This window comes from Rhopalosiphum padi, chromosome 3 (genome assembly GCF_020882245.1).
Source record: "Rhopalosiphum padi isolate XX-2018 chromosome 3, ASM2088224v1, whole genome shotgun sequence".
In the NCBI taxonomy this organism is placed as follows: domain Eukaryota; kingdom Metazoa; phylum Arthropoda; class Insecta; order Hemiptera; family Aphididae; genus Rhopalosiphum; species Rhopalosiphum padi.
This window is the reverse complement of record NC_083599.1, coordinates 43,112,837-43,128,416: the sequence shown is the minus strand read 5'-3', so window position 1 is coordinate 43,128,416 and position 15,580 is coordinate 43,112,837. Positions and strand designations below refer to the sequence as shown.

At 27.9% G+C, this 15,580-nt stretch overlaps 1 protein-coding gene and 1 long non-coding RNA gene across 10 annotated transcripts in view; both read left to right on the top strand.

The window, feature by feature from the left end:
* LOC132923992 (nuclear factor 1 X-type) overlaps positions 1-11,872 on the top strand; it is a 142,788-nt gene extending 130,916 nt beyond the window's left edge. For 8 of the 9 annotated variants that reach the window (XM_060988038.1, XM_060988034.1, XM_060988036.1 and 5 more), the window contains 4 exons: positions 212-320; positions 2,467-2,711; positions 9,920-10,205; positions 11,391-11,872. In XM_060988038.1, the coding sequence (XP_060844021.1) occupies positions 212-320; positions 2,467-2,711; positions 9,920-10,205; positions 11,391-11,542 (792 nt within the window). In that variant the 3' untranslated portion in view covers positions 11,543-11,872. Of the gene's footprint in view, positions 1-211; positions 321-2,466; positions 2,712-9,919; positions 10,210-11,390 lie in introns of all 9 variants that reach the window. The other variant, XM_060988033.1, reaches the window with a different exon arrangement.
* Positions 11,873-14,651: 2,779 nt separating this feature from the next.
* LOC132927904 (uncharacterized) lies at positions 14,652-15,464 on the top strand. Its single transcript, XR_009661892.1, has 3 exons — positions 14,652-14,789; positions 14,877-14,983; positions 15,229-15,464. It is a non-coding gene; the product is annotated as an uncharacterized LOC132927904 (long non-coding RNA).
* Positions 15,465-15,580: the final 116 nt, after the last annotated feature.

Here is a 15,580-nt window from a genome sequence, read left to right as displayed (position 1 = left end):
AAATATATATTATACAGTAAAAATATTTAAAAATTTAAACTTTAGGTTAACACTCGGGTATAATGCCAATTCTGACACCGTTTGTCGTAAAATTTTAGAATACATTGTATAATATATAGAATTTATCATATTATGTGTAGTCTACAATTGTATACTATTTCCAATAATTTGTACTAATTTGCATCGTTTTGTTTTCTCTATTGCATTGTAGGCGGGACCCACGCGGAGTCCTAAAATGGCACAATATTATCCGAGCACCATGCTACCACCTCCCCCTCCACCGCCTATGGCGCGGCCAGTAGCTATCATTCGATCTACAGGTAAGTTGTTACACAATTAAATCACTAATAGGTACTATAATATGTAGAATTCCGAAGAAGCGCCAACCGATCAGTTATGTTATACTAAAGTTTGTTTGAGGTCGAGAGTGTGCGTTTATAATGATTATGAGCGTTATTCGATAAAACAATCGTCTTGTTTTCTCATGTTATTCTCATGCGATTGATTAATCAAGGATCCAAAAAAATATCAAAAACTACTAACGACACAATGTATATCGAGAAATATGATATTGGTTTTCTCGGGTTAAAATAAAGTGTACAAATATTAGTACAAGTCCATAATTATGGCTTATAGGCTATAGCAACTTGTAAATAGATTAACTAATAATACAAACGTGTTATTCATACTTGGATAGAATCTAGACACTCTTAATTATATGTTATAACTACGGTCAGTTGAATATACAATACATTTCTATCTATTGTTGAAAAAAGTTAATTTTACATAGTTGTATAATGTAAATGAAAGTTCATCGAAACTAATTTACATGTTACCAATTACCAAGGTATTAATTCGCTAATTGAAAATCATCTCGTTTACGTCCGTACCCATCTATTATATCTAGTATTATATATAATAGTTTCATATACGCTAATCACTTCGTCGAACACGAATAAAACTGAAACACACATAATTTAAAATATAAGCACTTTATTAAATCTTGATATTCTGTACAGCGACTGCTGAAGAAACCCTTTTTGTCTTCTCTTATTTCTTACATACCTATTATCATATCTTTATCTTTAAATTACTATTAATATTGGCCAACAAATATTTAATGACTATGACTTATTACTAAATTTGATTACTTATTACATAATTATAATTGTTTTTTTAATTTATTTTTATACATATCTTTTGTAAAAAATACAACAGTAGGTACTACAGCATTCATATTATTATTATTGAAAATTATCATATAATCTACGTTAATTTTGTAGTGCATCTGAAACGTAAAAGAATAAGTAGAATAGTTATGTTTCAAAGGTCGCCTGAAATCTCGCACTCGGCAATCGATTTCGCGGACATGGCACATTGCCATATTAACCGCACACTACGATGCACACGCATGTATTATACAGCATGGATAGGCCTTTTTTCGCGTCCTATTTTTCTTACCTTTAAGCTCCGTACTCGATCGATAATATACACATATCCTATTATTCTATAATAATAATATTTGCACAGCACAAACAATACATTGAAATGCATACAATATAATCATAATACTATGTTTAGTTTTATTTTTCACTAAACAGTAAACAGTAAGTTTATCGGTAATTTCATGTATTTTTAAAAACCATTTTTGTATTTGTTTTTATTTTCGTTTTATTATTTGAAGTTATAACAAAATACTGTTTTGAGTTTAGCTGCAGTGATACAAACAATTATGTTGCATTAAAATTCTCAGAAAAATAGTCTGATTCGGAATATGAATATAATAAATTAACATTTAAATTTATTGAAAAAGTAAAATAAAAAAAACCTTAAACAATTATATCAATAAATAAAATGTTGTATTTCGGTGACTTAAATTGTACATTGTAATTTATTCAAATTTTGATTTTTGGAATTTTTTATATACTAGACCATATTTTCATATTTTCAAATTCTTAAGATTTTCAATACTATTTAAGGAGAATCAAGTGGCTATATAATCTTCTGTTTTTATATCCTTAGTATTATACAATTTAAATAATTCAAAACTGCTCGTTTGAATTTGAATTTTACATCAGCATTTTCAGATAGATTATCAGCTAAATAATTAACTATATAAAAATGGAATTTTCATTTAAAAACAGAAGTTTTTGTATCCACAGAATAGTCTTTTAAGTAGTTTAAAAAAATCTCGAGAACTTGTAAACATGATCTTTAAGTATATTTAAAAATTCCAAAATTATATTTTGAATAGTTGCATCATTGAAGAAGAAAAGATGCGAGTATACTTGGTGAATCGTCCTACATAGAGAGCGAGTACTAGGAATAACCTATTTACAAGAAATAGATAATATTTTGCAGATACTAATAATCAATCTGTGTACAATAATAATAGTATATATATTACTGTCATAATATAAATTATACTTATTAATAATTGACGTTCGACACCACGCGTGGTTGCAGGTGAGCTGACCATTGCTCCGTCTAACTCGCCACCGACTTCCAACACGCCACCGATGGGCGGCGGAGGTGGCGGTGATGGATCGCCGGGTGGCGGAAGAGATTCCGATCAAAGTCCACCGCCGATGAGTGGTCAACTATCCGAGTCACAGCTGTCCGGCGGCGGCCGGAGCGTGGTGACCGGCGGCAGCCCGTTTACCGTGTCTACCAACCGCGATTACCATTTCTCGCACATACAACACGGCCAGGTACCGTATACGTTCAACTTGCCAGCTCACGATTACAACCCGTCAAATTATTAACGTTTTTATTTTTCTCTTACCATTTTTTTTTTTTGATTTGTTTGTTTGTTTGTTAGTTTGTTTTTTTTGTCCGTTTGTTTTCGCGCAATAACAACAATGTTTTTCATAAATATATGACCTAACACATTGCCCCACCCCCTTCACCCTGTGCCTGTGACGTATATATTATTTTCATATATATATGATATATATGGTTAAGTACACTATGCTTGTCGTATTTCATTTTGTTATGATTTCCATAACAAACTATATTTTATCTCAATCAACTCGTATTTATCACCAATCATCGATAATTACATATTATTATTATTATTATTATTATTATTATTATTGTCATAGCCGGAAATCCCGTATACAAGTATACTAAGGATGGTCTGACTGTCCGAGTCATGTACAAGTAATATGATAAATACCCACCATACTTTGACCAGAATTAAATTATTTTTCTCGGACCTAATGATTTACGTAGTTTTGGAACTTTTTTCGTATTCAAATCCGACGGGTACGATACCGCATTTCAACGGCCTGTTCACGATCCATTTTACAATTATATAAATACACACGCCACATATTCTGTATCGTGTGTTTATGTAAATAATATATACGTCGAGTAACCACCAATATAATAATAATATATTATACAGACGCCACCCGGAAAAGTGCGTCCCATTTGTACGTTCGAGCTTTGCTTAGCCGGCAGTATTATCGTGTTTTATAGTTTGTTGTTGTTGTTATTGTTGTTGTTTTTTTTTTATCGTTTTTTTATTTGTTTTAACCGCACACGGTCCCGAATACCGTCTGTTTATATACATATATAATATATACTTACGTCTGTAAAGATTGTGTTTTGATATTAATTATATCCACCAAAAATGTGAATTTTTTACATCCGTTTGCGTTTTCGCCGCGTGTTGATATGTTGTAACAAACGCGTTAGCCCTCCTATAAAAATAATAATAATTACGAAGCATAATTTACACGCAGTTTAGTAACTTTCATTTTTTCGTTATTTTTTTTTTTCTATTATAAATAATATTATTATCGTGTATAACTTTTGTATAATCATCGTTAGAATAAACTGTTTTGGTACTTAAAGTACATACTGCAACTGTATTGCAACTATATAAATAAAATTAATAATTATTATGTAATATTGTATTTCTGTAAAACGTTTAAACGTCATAAACGCTATATAGGTATAATATACGAATGGACCACGAGGTTCATAAAATACTAAAATGTGCCATTCTATTATGTTTTAATATATTATAACGACGTTTAATAAAGTCAATCAATAAATGTAAATTTGAGTGTACATAATATACTAAAGTGCAATAAATACCCATTGTAGAGAGATGCAGTTATTAAATTAGGTATAATACTTATACGTAGTACCTATATATTATTATATAAACCTATGTGTTATTATTATTTTTATTAATTATTATTATTGTAATATATTTTATAAGTATTATTATACAGTTATTATTATTGTCAGTGCATTATTAGTTGTGTGTGTGTCTAACCTAATATATAGACGACATTGTGAATATGTTTATATTAATATTATATAGATTTTCGACCATGACTTATATTATAATATATGTATAGGCGTAACTGCATCGCTGTTACTGCCTTATATATTATAATTATTATTGTATTATTAAATTTCCATCTGTAGCGTTTACATAGGTAATGAACAAAATTAATCATCAGTTGTTTTGAAATTAAACGTTCATCGCGACGAATACATTTGTGAGAATAAATAATTTATACAGTAAGAACTGATTATTAAAACTTCCATATTAAGTTCACTTAGTTCATGTAAATTGTCTGTAAAGAAAAAATATTTAAAAAAAAAACACAAAATTCGTAAGCATTCGATATCATTCAGTTGTTAATGCATTTGATGTAGGTACTATAATATCATACCTTGCTGATTTGAATACAATTATATTAAACGTGAAACGATTATTAGTCAAACTTTGAAGACATTATTTTTGTATACATTTTCTCAGTTTACTCTGCAGTAATTGGTAATGTGTTTAGTCGGTTTAATTATACGAATAAATCTTTTAATGTTTTGAGTAATGATATAATATAATACTTAACTTTAAAATAAATGTTGTTATTTATTCTTTAAATTGGAATTTTTTTTTACAAATGTGTACTAAAATAATTTATTTTTAACTAAAAAATTTACCTCTCACGGAATAATTTTTCTCAATATTGCAGTTTTAAAATGATGTTATTTTTAATTTTTTAATATATTTTATTATTCATTACGAGTTACAACATTTAAAAAATAAACGTTTCACAACAGTGAAATCTTCTTCTATAATATTATCGTGTCTTCTCGTTCGTTCGATTTATCTTGCAAATTAATTCCAATCCAAAAAATTTAAATACGAAAGATATAAAAAAAAAATTAGATATCTTACAAACATGAACCAGAAATTCCAGTTTACTAAAATAATATGACTATAATATAAACTACGTAGGTATACAACGACACTGCATCGTACGTATTTCTCTCATATATGACTTGGAATATTGATCAAGTGATATTTTGCATACCTACAATGCCGCGTATATATTATATATATATATTATTATTATTATACTTATTATACCCACAAAATCACTTGCATTGCTAGAATGCAGTACAAATTTAATTTCAACACCAATTTAAAATAAAATTCGGTCGTCTGGCATTTCATTCATTGTGCAATTGAATAATTACAATTATAATATTACGCGTTAAATACTCGGAGAATATACCTAACCATAAAATATTTGGCAGATAACTCAAAATTCTAGACAAAAAAGAAAATATCAAAAAATTTGTCTTTCTAATTCTTGTGGTGTTGATAAAGGTTTTCGTCTGGTTCGAAATTGTTTTGAAACGTTATCGTGACGCATTTGGATTTAGTAATAGTCGACCTCAGTATCGTGCATTGTGGAGGTACATATATCATATATGCATGTATACGGCGGAAAATGAAGAGCCGGAACAAACTTCGTGGGCGTTTTCACCGATATTTTTTTTTATATTCATCGTTTACGTGCCAAGGACGACGTTCCGTCGGCAGTAGGTCGCGCTTGGAAAATTGCATGCAATAATATAAAATATCTACATTATTTTATATAAGCTATACTGGTATATTCTGTACTCTATAAATAAGAACGATAATATAACGATGCTATTCTACAAAATACAGATAATGATTTATAGTGTATCTTTATTTCATATGCAATGTGCGAAATACATTAAAGATACAAAAATATAAATAAATATTTTAAATATAAATATGGTTTACAATTTTGCATTCTATAAATATATCGAGTTCGACATGTATAATGTATATTATATTAAATTGTGCTAGAATAGAATGAAGTGACAAAAAAATTAAAAAGCCCAGTTGAAAATCAAATCCCCCCGTACTTAAAATATTTTATTTTAGGTATAATATTATTAAAATATTTACAATACAAACCGATCATCGTACATATACATTATACTATTTCGTACTTCATAGACTACTTCTTCATCAATACACGTACACGTAGGTACGTATGTGTAATTATACAATATTATTCGATACAATAGTTTTACTATCAATTATTGAATTGCGCACACAAACGAGCCGAAAACTTCCCGCCCATCCCACTCGATCAATCGTCATATCTATACGAGTATAACACTATTGAAATTGTTAATTTTTTCTTTATTCTTTTTATGTTATACGATTTAACTGCATCCAGTAATTAAATAATGTGTAATAATAATGTGTATATATATATATTTATACACTTTAGAAGATAAAGTTGAGCGATACTATTTTTTTTATATTTTCCGTAGTAGCTAATATTATTTAAAATACATTATATTAATATATAATTATGATATGTATTATGTTTTGTTATTGTTTCTGTTTGTTAATAGATATTTGTGTTACGTAATAATTCATTTGTTTTACGCATTGTAATTGTATAATATAAATAATCGATTAATTAAAAACCAGAAATTAAACCGTTTTAGTGATTATGTTATATTATAACAACAATATCTTAAGATAATATGTCGGTTATTATATTATTGTTCTGATGAAAATAAACCACAAATATATTTATATATATAAATATAATATAGTTAGAGTGTAATTATTGTATAATAGTGCGTTCACTTATGTTTTAATATGCTAATAAGTTTTTGTTTATTCTTTTTATATATATTATATTATTATTATTTTGTAAAACCAATACGTTTTCAACTACCAAAGTATATATATATTTATATATATATCAATACTAAATATTTCTTTTTGTATAACTATGTGTAGTAGAAAATAGAATCTGTTTTGTGATATTGAAACTCCTTGTATTGTACATATACATACATATATATACGCATAAAAATGACGTGTTTTATTGCCTCGTCCACATGGCTGCGGAACTAGTCGGTGATACCGATTTTGATATTTACGATCATTTCATCTATACCAAAAAAAAATACCGTCGCGATATAATGAGATATTACACGCCTGCCCGTGATCGCGGACAATTATTATACAATTGTACTCACACGTACGTACGTTGTATTGCGGCAGTAGCGTCGACGTCTATATCTCCTGTTTCATTGCGCGCCGAGGATAATCGTTAGTCTTCGTGTCGGCACTTGGCGGAAACTGTGCCAAGAAGTCGCCGAGATGTAAAAATAACATAATATAATAATTTAAAATTTGTTTTTTTTTCGTGAATATTTGTTTAAAACGGGTCTTAACGTTAATACTACAATATTATTATCCAATAATGTACCCATTACACGGCGAGTTTGTGTTTCCGTCGTTGTGTGTGTATGTGTGTGTGTTTCTTAACCAATAATAATACACGCATACTCATCTGCAGCTTTAACATTGCTGCAACTAATGGTTTACTTTTTTGCCTTTCTTTTTTAATTCTTTTTCAGCATTTTAATACTAACGCCACGTGTACAGTACCTACAAACAGTAGATCAAAAAATAATAATGAGAAGGATTAGGAAGTTTTTGACTTAAAAAAGATCTTTAAGAAAGTGCATGTAGATATACTAAAAATTATCTAAATACGTCCCTAAAATAATCAAATATCACATCATAAAATGGGTTAACAATTGTATTATTCAATAAAAATATAAACTATACATTTTTAACAGTATAGGTACTACAGTAGTAGTAGTTTTATACAGTAACGGCTATTACCTAATAACTTATAATAACCAGTTTTAATAATTAAATTGTATTTATTTTTAATTTTTATGTACATTATTTTTACTCGTATAAGGTTTTTAAAATTTTCTTTGATATCTTAAATATGAAATTTGAAAAATCTATAGAATTTACAAAAAATAATCTATAAATATCTAATATAAAAATATTTAAAAAAAAAAAATGTTTATTCCAAAAAAAATCCTAAACTTACAATTTAATACTACTGATTTTAACATCATACATTCAGTGTCAGATCTAAGGGGAGTAAGCGGGTATCCCTGCCACTGGCGCTCTTAAGTATGTGAAAAATATTGACCCCCGTAGCTAATACTATGCAAGGGTGCTACATTTTTATTAGCCCCGGGTGTCAAATGCCCTAGATCTAGCGCTGCACACAATATGGATTATAATTTGGTCTGAAATGTGCACGACTAAAAGAAAAAAATATGTAAAATTCATAGACATCTTAAATGATATGAATACATCATAGAGTATCTCACATCCAATAGGCATTGGTTTTGTTTCTATCACAAAGCTATCGGACAATGTGAATCAATATTTTATGTAAATACATACTGTTTGCGCTTTACTGGGTCACTAAGCATCATTATATTCTGAGGTTAATACTAACCTACGCGAAACATCCAAAAACACTGATACTCCTTCACGACGTCCCAACGTAGTACAGGCACCAGACTCCTAGTCGACCCAATTTTAATAAGACATTTGTAGGTTGATACAATAATTTAAATATGGTTTATTGGAGTTAAAATAAACACGTGCATAAATGATTTAATCATAACGGTAGGTACACCTATACTATATAGTTTTAAATCAACTACGTTTGTCGACACGCTGTGTCAACAATAAAAATGTTTACCTTCCATTAAATCACGTGATGTAATTGTGTATAGTATTTCGCAGATTAGGTTAAGATAATTCAATCTATATTTACGCGGAAAAGCCACTGCAGTTTTATGGTTCTCTTAAAGCTCAATATTTGGAGAAACTGTGAATAAATGGTCGATTGAAAATTTGTATTAAGACTTGCGTATTTTTGTTTTTTTTTGTGAGCAAATCATTCTTGAATCAATTTTATTTTAAACACTTTTATGGGAATTCTGACAATTAATATAATATCTACAATTGGCAGAAATTGAGTATCTACTAGCTACTATTGACCTCATTATACAATCGATTCGGCTGTAGTAAGTTAATACATTTTAATGTAGATCACATGACATTGCATTTAAATGTATACATCTAAAGTATTAGTCAATCATCAATAGAATAACGATCGTCGATATAATTTCCGATATTTCTGAGTCACCGAAATCATCTGTACAACGATATGTAGATAATATTATATATTTACCATATTATCATTATTTTCGACTAACGTTTCAGATTTATTTTAATACAACGGTCTCGGTTAATACTACCTTGCCTCAAATCGCACGTGTCAAATGACTAATAATTAAAAAATAAAATAAAAACACTTTGTAATGGTAACGGCAACGCTTTTTATGCACTTTTTTGTCTACAGACTTTAACGATCAGACCTGCAACCTAACCAATTACGCCGACTGTGTGGTAGTGTGTGCAATGTGCATAACATAATATTATATAATAGGGGCCGAGAAGTTGTTGCACCTAAATTGTATTTCATCTATAATTAAAGAAAAATAAAACACGCTTAGGTACATTAAATCGCATCTTATTGCGGTTATATTTTTTGAAAAAAGAAACTTCAACGACTTTTCTGCCCCATATCGAATAATACATTAAACATTTTTATTACCACATTGCGGTGTATGACATTTTCTTCTATTGTTTTATACTGTTATATTATCATCATTGTTCTATACATGTATGTTGTGTGTGTATGTGTATATTACACAATAGTTGTTCAGCTATTCGAACATTGGCACCGTGAACACCGTAACCGGAGTGATAAGCCCCACCAACCTGAGCCTGCTATCCAACCCGGGCGGCAGTCCATCGTCGTCTTCGGGCGGTGGCAACGGCGGCGGCAGTAGGTCTCGTGGACACTCCCAGACGACGTTGCCGCGTTGGAATACGCAATGCTCGTCCGGACCGCCATTCATCACACTTGACGAGGACTACATGATGACGCCACTGATGTCCGGTAACGGCGGACAAGGCAATGGTGCCACACTGATTGACGATGGCAAGTATATTTAAGTATATTATATATAATATATTACTATTATTGATTTAAATAGTTTCTCCGCATGGGCTGAATCTCTCGGTCTCACATTAAATATTGGAAAGTGCCGGTCAATGACATTCACAAGAAGTCGCTCTCCTATTACACATCTTTACTCATTGAATGGCTCTAATTTGATTCCAGCTGACTCTAGCATCTGTGATCTCGGTTTTACTTTTACTCCCTCTCTTTGTCCTAATTTTTAATTTCACATGTATTTAAAATACTTAAGTATATTAATTTTAATAACTTATCTTTTTTCAATTAAATTGAAAAATAATATGTCAAGTTTATATTTGAGTGATCCTTTTATCAAACACAACACTAATTATTTCAAAATGTATAAATGTTTTTGAAAAAAATTTTTTTTAAAAAACCCTAAAGTATAATATGATATTATTTTTGAAATATTCTCTTAGTCGATTGTTGTAATAGCCAACAAGCAAACTTTATCATATTAAGAATTTGTCGTCTAACAGTTAAAAAGGACAAAAAAAAGTGGAAAAAATAAAATCTAACCATTTCAACCGAGACAAAATAAACAGTTATGATGACAACTCACTACTTAGTAGTACATAATATCAAAGAAATTGTGGGCCATCCTACGTTTCTCATTGATTATTGATATTATATTATTATTAAACTTAAATATAGCTCACGGGTATTAAAATATAAGCCGATCAAAAAATGCGCAAGTCTCCCACCTTCTTATGCGCATGGCTGAACGAAATTCAATTTGTTATGATCATATACATATTTGTTTCCACATATTTCAACGATCAAAAATTACTTTATAGGAAAAACGACTATATCTATATGTATCGTAGAATTATTTTATTTTGACCCTTATATTTACACTTGGGAGTGGACAATTTTATTTTAATACAATTGAACACTGATTTAATTAATAACTTTAAATAGAACCAAGAAAATTGCGCCAACAATAACTTATGATTTGATGTGATTATACAGATATAATGTCAAAATCTTCAAATTGTGTTAATATATTAAGTACTGTGTGTACATTATTTTGTATAGTTATTATAATTCGCATTTTAATCATTTGAACCAATGCTCTTTTACGCATTCAAACAAAAATACTTAATGTACAAACTATAATTTAATCGTATTTTTTACGTTTTGCAGACAGATACTTTAATAGTGTAGTTCACCAGACGGACGGTATGGATAGGATGGACACAAGTGAATCTCAACACATCCAATCGTCGAATTCAGGTGGTCGGAACACCCCGAACTCGGTTGACGGACAAGACAACATAAGCAAACCGCAGACGTAGCCAATACATTTATGGAAATCGAATATTCGTATTATATAATATAGGCAATTCATTCTAGTTAATTATATTATAATTATTATTATTATTATTATTATTATTATTATTATTATTATTATTACTACTATTATGGACATTTTCATACGTGTAAAATAAATATCTTATATTACAATTTAAATAAATTTAAAACAAAATAAAACCGAACGAACAACTGTATTGTTGTTGATGTAGTCAATAAGGATAATTTATAAAATAAAGTGTATTGCTTTACTGTTTTTATAAGTCACGAATACAGTTATATTAATTAAATCCATTGTTTTTTTAACTAGGCTATATGAAGTTTGTTTTATTTCAACAGTTGAATCCGATTAATATATTTATACGGAAATAGCTGATATGAATTAAAGATGTATATTAATATTGTATTTGCTCGGAGTAAAAGTGTTTTTTAGTTATTAAAACTCCAAGAAAAATGACATAAACTATTTTTATTTAACAAAATAAATTATATTGATATATATACCTATATAATTAGTATATATATATATATATATATATAATATACTTTACACTAAGATTTTAAGATGTATAATATTGGTATTTAATTTTTCTCTTTGATCAATTACCCACATTTGATTAAAAAAAATGTGTGTTCAGTAGATACAATTTTTAATGTTAGCAGTTAGCTTTAATATTAGAGTATAGTGTATATAATATCATAGTCAGGGCCGGATTTACTTAAAAGGCGCCCCTAGGCTAATAAAAAACAAACTCCCCTATTCCTTGGAACATCATTTATTCAATAAGAGTTGAGAGTCCCCTCCTTATTAATTTACCAATTTTATGGTTATACAAAAATGTATAATGATTAAATTAAAAATTTTCAGTCAACAATACAAATGAACAATAATTGATATTTTCGACTAACCAGTCGAGTTTTTGTACTGAAAACGACACTATAGTTCCAAAGAAATAATTGGTTTAACCACCAATCCCTTTTTCAATGTATTTACTTTTCTCTCACATAATGACTCGCAAAAATTTAAATATGACATTATTATTTCTCTAGTTATATTTTTAAATTTTATATTTATTTCATATTCCGTACGATTTTCACCACCGTGCCCAATAGATAAATGTATTTCATGTAAAATTTTAAATAACTCTTCATTATAAGCATATAATTTTACACAATTACCTTCTACAGTTACCTACTGGCATAATTAATTTTTCTTCTCCTAATACTGTCATTACGTCATATTTTTCATTAATTTTTAATTGGTTTTCTTCTCTAGCTTCAGTTGTTTTAAATAATTAATTATTTCATAATATTTAGATTTACTAATACAAGTACTGTTAATATTTTTCGTTTCGATAACTTTGTTCAAATGTTCGTAAAATTTGAATTCCATTTTTAAAACATGACAAAGTACAAAATAATGAAGTATATAGTGTCGTTTATAAAAATAAAATGATGTACATACTTGTTAATTTGTTTTGTTATACCGTCAAAATATTTGTAATATTATATGATACAATAAAATTAATAATCATTGTTTTGAAAAAAAATCAATACTATAAATAGGTAATAATTATAATTTATAATAATAATAAAAAATAATATTAGTTGGTTAAAAAAAAATTCGTGATTCACATTAACCGGGCAGGACCACATTGACCGGGCAGTGTATACATTGCCCGGTATTCCACATTGCTCGTAACATAATATATATTTACAACAGCGAATTAATTTATAATAATTAACATTATTCATTACTAATATTTAAGTTCAACTATATAAATTATCGTAGATGGTAAATTAAATTTGCAGATATTAATTATATTATCTAGTATCTACAAAAAAAAAATTTCACCATCCACGGCTTAGCGCCCCCCAAGTCGTGGCGCCCCTAGGCTATAGCCTAGGTAGGAGGTAACCTAGTCCTAAATCCGGCCCTGGAAATAGTAAGTGGAGTATATTTTGTCAATTTAAAAAAAAAACTACAAATTTTTTGATTTTTTATTTTGAGCAGAGTAATGAAGCAGAGTATAATGATGACTGATGAGTAATTGATTTTACAATGATATGCAATGTTTTTTTTTATTATTTATTTTGTGTATAATGTATGTACAATTACCTTTTAGATCAGTGCAAATATTCCAATCTCCAACTTCAATATCTTTTATGATAGGAAAGTAAATCTAATTGGTTCCTTAAGAAAAAAATTTTAGTACTTTTCTTAATAATTGAAAACAATAAAAAAAAAAGTAGATAAGTATGTTACAAATGTTACAATGATGATTGTAAGAGTATTACATTTTAATCTAATTATACATCATTACGAGAAACGATTCTGAGTGGAAACAATCTTTCACTATCAGCCTACATTATTAAGTTATATTTTTTGATATCACTGTTAAAGTAATTTATAGAACTATTCGTAATATAGTAGGTTACATTAATTTTTGTCTAAGACATTAGATTTGAAAATGTCATTTTGTGTATAAAAAATTATAAAATAATTACATACGTGAAAGTTCTGTCCCCAAGAACAATGTTCCTTTTTAAACTATACAAATATAATTAATATTGTTTTTATAGTTAAATTATACAATTTCGCCCAAATTTGATCTTAGATTATAATTAATATTTTTACGTTTAAATCAAAATGATCTATTTCCAATTTCCTGCAAAATTCACTTTTTCCTCATATATATCAGCATAGGAGAAACAAATTTTTCATAGCAAAACGTTCCTTTTCCATTTTTTTTTCAAAAAGTTCTTTTTCCTTTGTAGTTATAATATAAGTTTAATATTTTGATTATGGATTTTTTTCAAAACGAACTTATTTTATATTGTTATCATCTCATAAACAAAAAAAAAGTTATTACATTTTTAATAATTAAAATATAAATTTGTACGCAGGGAAATTAAATATTTTTAATTTATGTTTATTTTATATTTAAAAAAATGTTTACATATCATTCCGAACTTCAATAGAACTATAGAAATCATAGATAACAAGTTCAGTTTTGGAGGGAAAATCGTGGTGCCCTATCCATCTCTATTGTTATCAATAATAAAAATAAAAAACCATTAAAAAATAAAAAAAATATTCTGAACATTTATTTACGTTAAATTAGTATATATTAGTAATAATTAATTACTCTTTTAATATTATAATACAGTATTATCAATATTATTATGAAAAGAGCACGGGTCATAAAACTATTGGAGGCAGCAAAATCAGTAAGTTGTTTTTATCTACATAGCTCAAAATATTATTATTATTTTTTAATAAAGTAGATACTTAAAGGCATTTGTTTAATATTTTAGGGACTACAGCCTAAACGATTATCATATGATAGATCTATTAAAGGAAACCTTTCTAATGTCCACGATGATAAAACAGATTAAATTATACCAAAGGCTATCCAAGTAATGTAAGTTGTTTGTGGATAATATGATAAAGGCATTATTTTAAAGTAATTCACTAAATTCTACAAAACTGTTGATTAGTAATATTTTATAAAATATTTATTTTATTTATCCAAAGACATAATGCATATGATTTAGTGTGTATGTTTATATTTTAAATCTTATATCAGTATATCATAAAACTATAAAAGGAAGCTAATTTATTATTTTTAACATAAAATGTCCACTCTTATCAATTTAATTTATTTAGGATAAAGAACGCAGTTGGTTACAGTCAGTTGATTTCAACAGTTTACCAGAAAAAAATATTTCTAATGTTCATGTTAATACAACAGAGCCTGTTTATCCAAATAATGTGAGTTGTTCATGGATATCCTAAAGACATAATATTTAAGTAAATTTTACTATTCTGCAAAACTGTTGTTTTATCTTTTTTTCATTAAATATATACATATTTTATCTTATAAGAACAGACATAATACATATGATTAGCTACTTATCTGTTAATATATTATTAAAGAATTTTAAATAAAAGTAATATTTTTACAGTTAATATTTTTATATTATATGCAATTTTCAATATATCACACACTTTTGATACG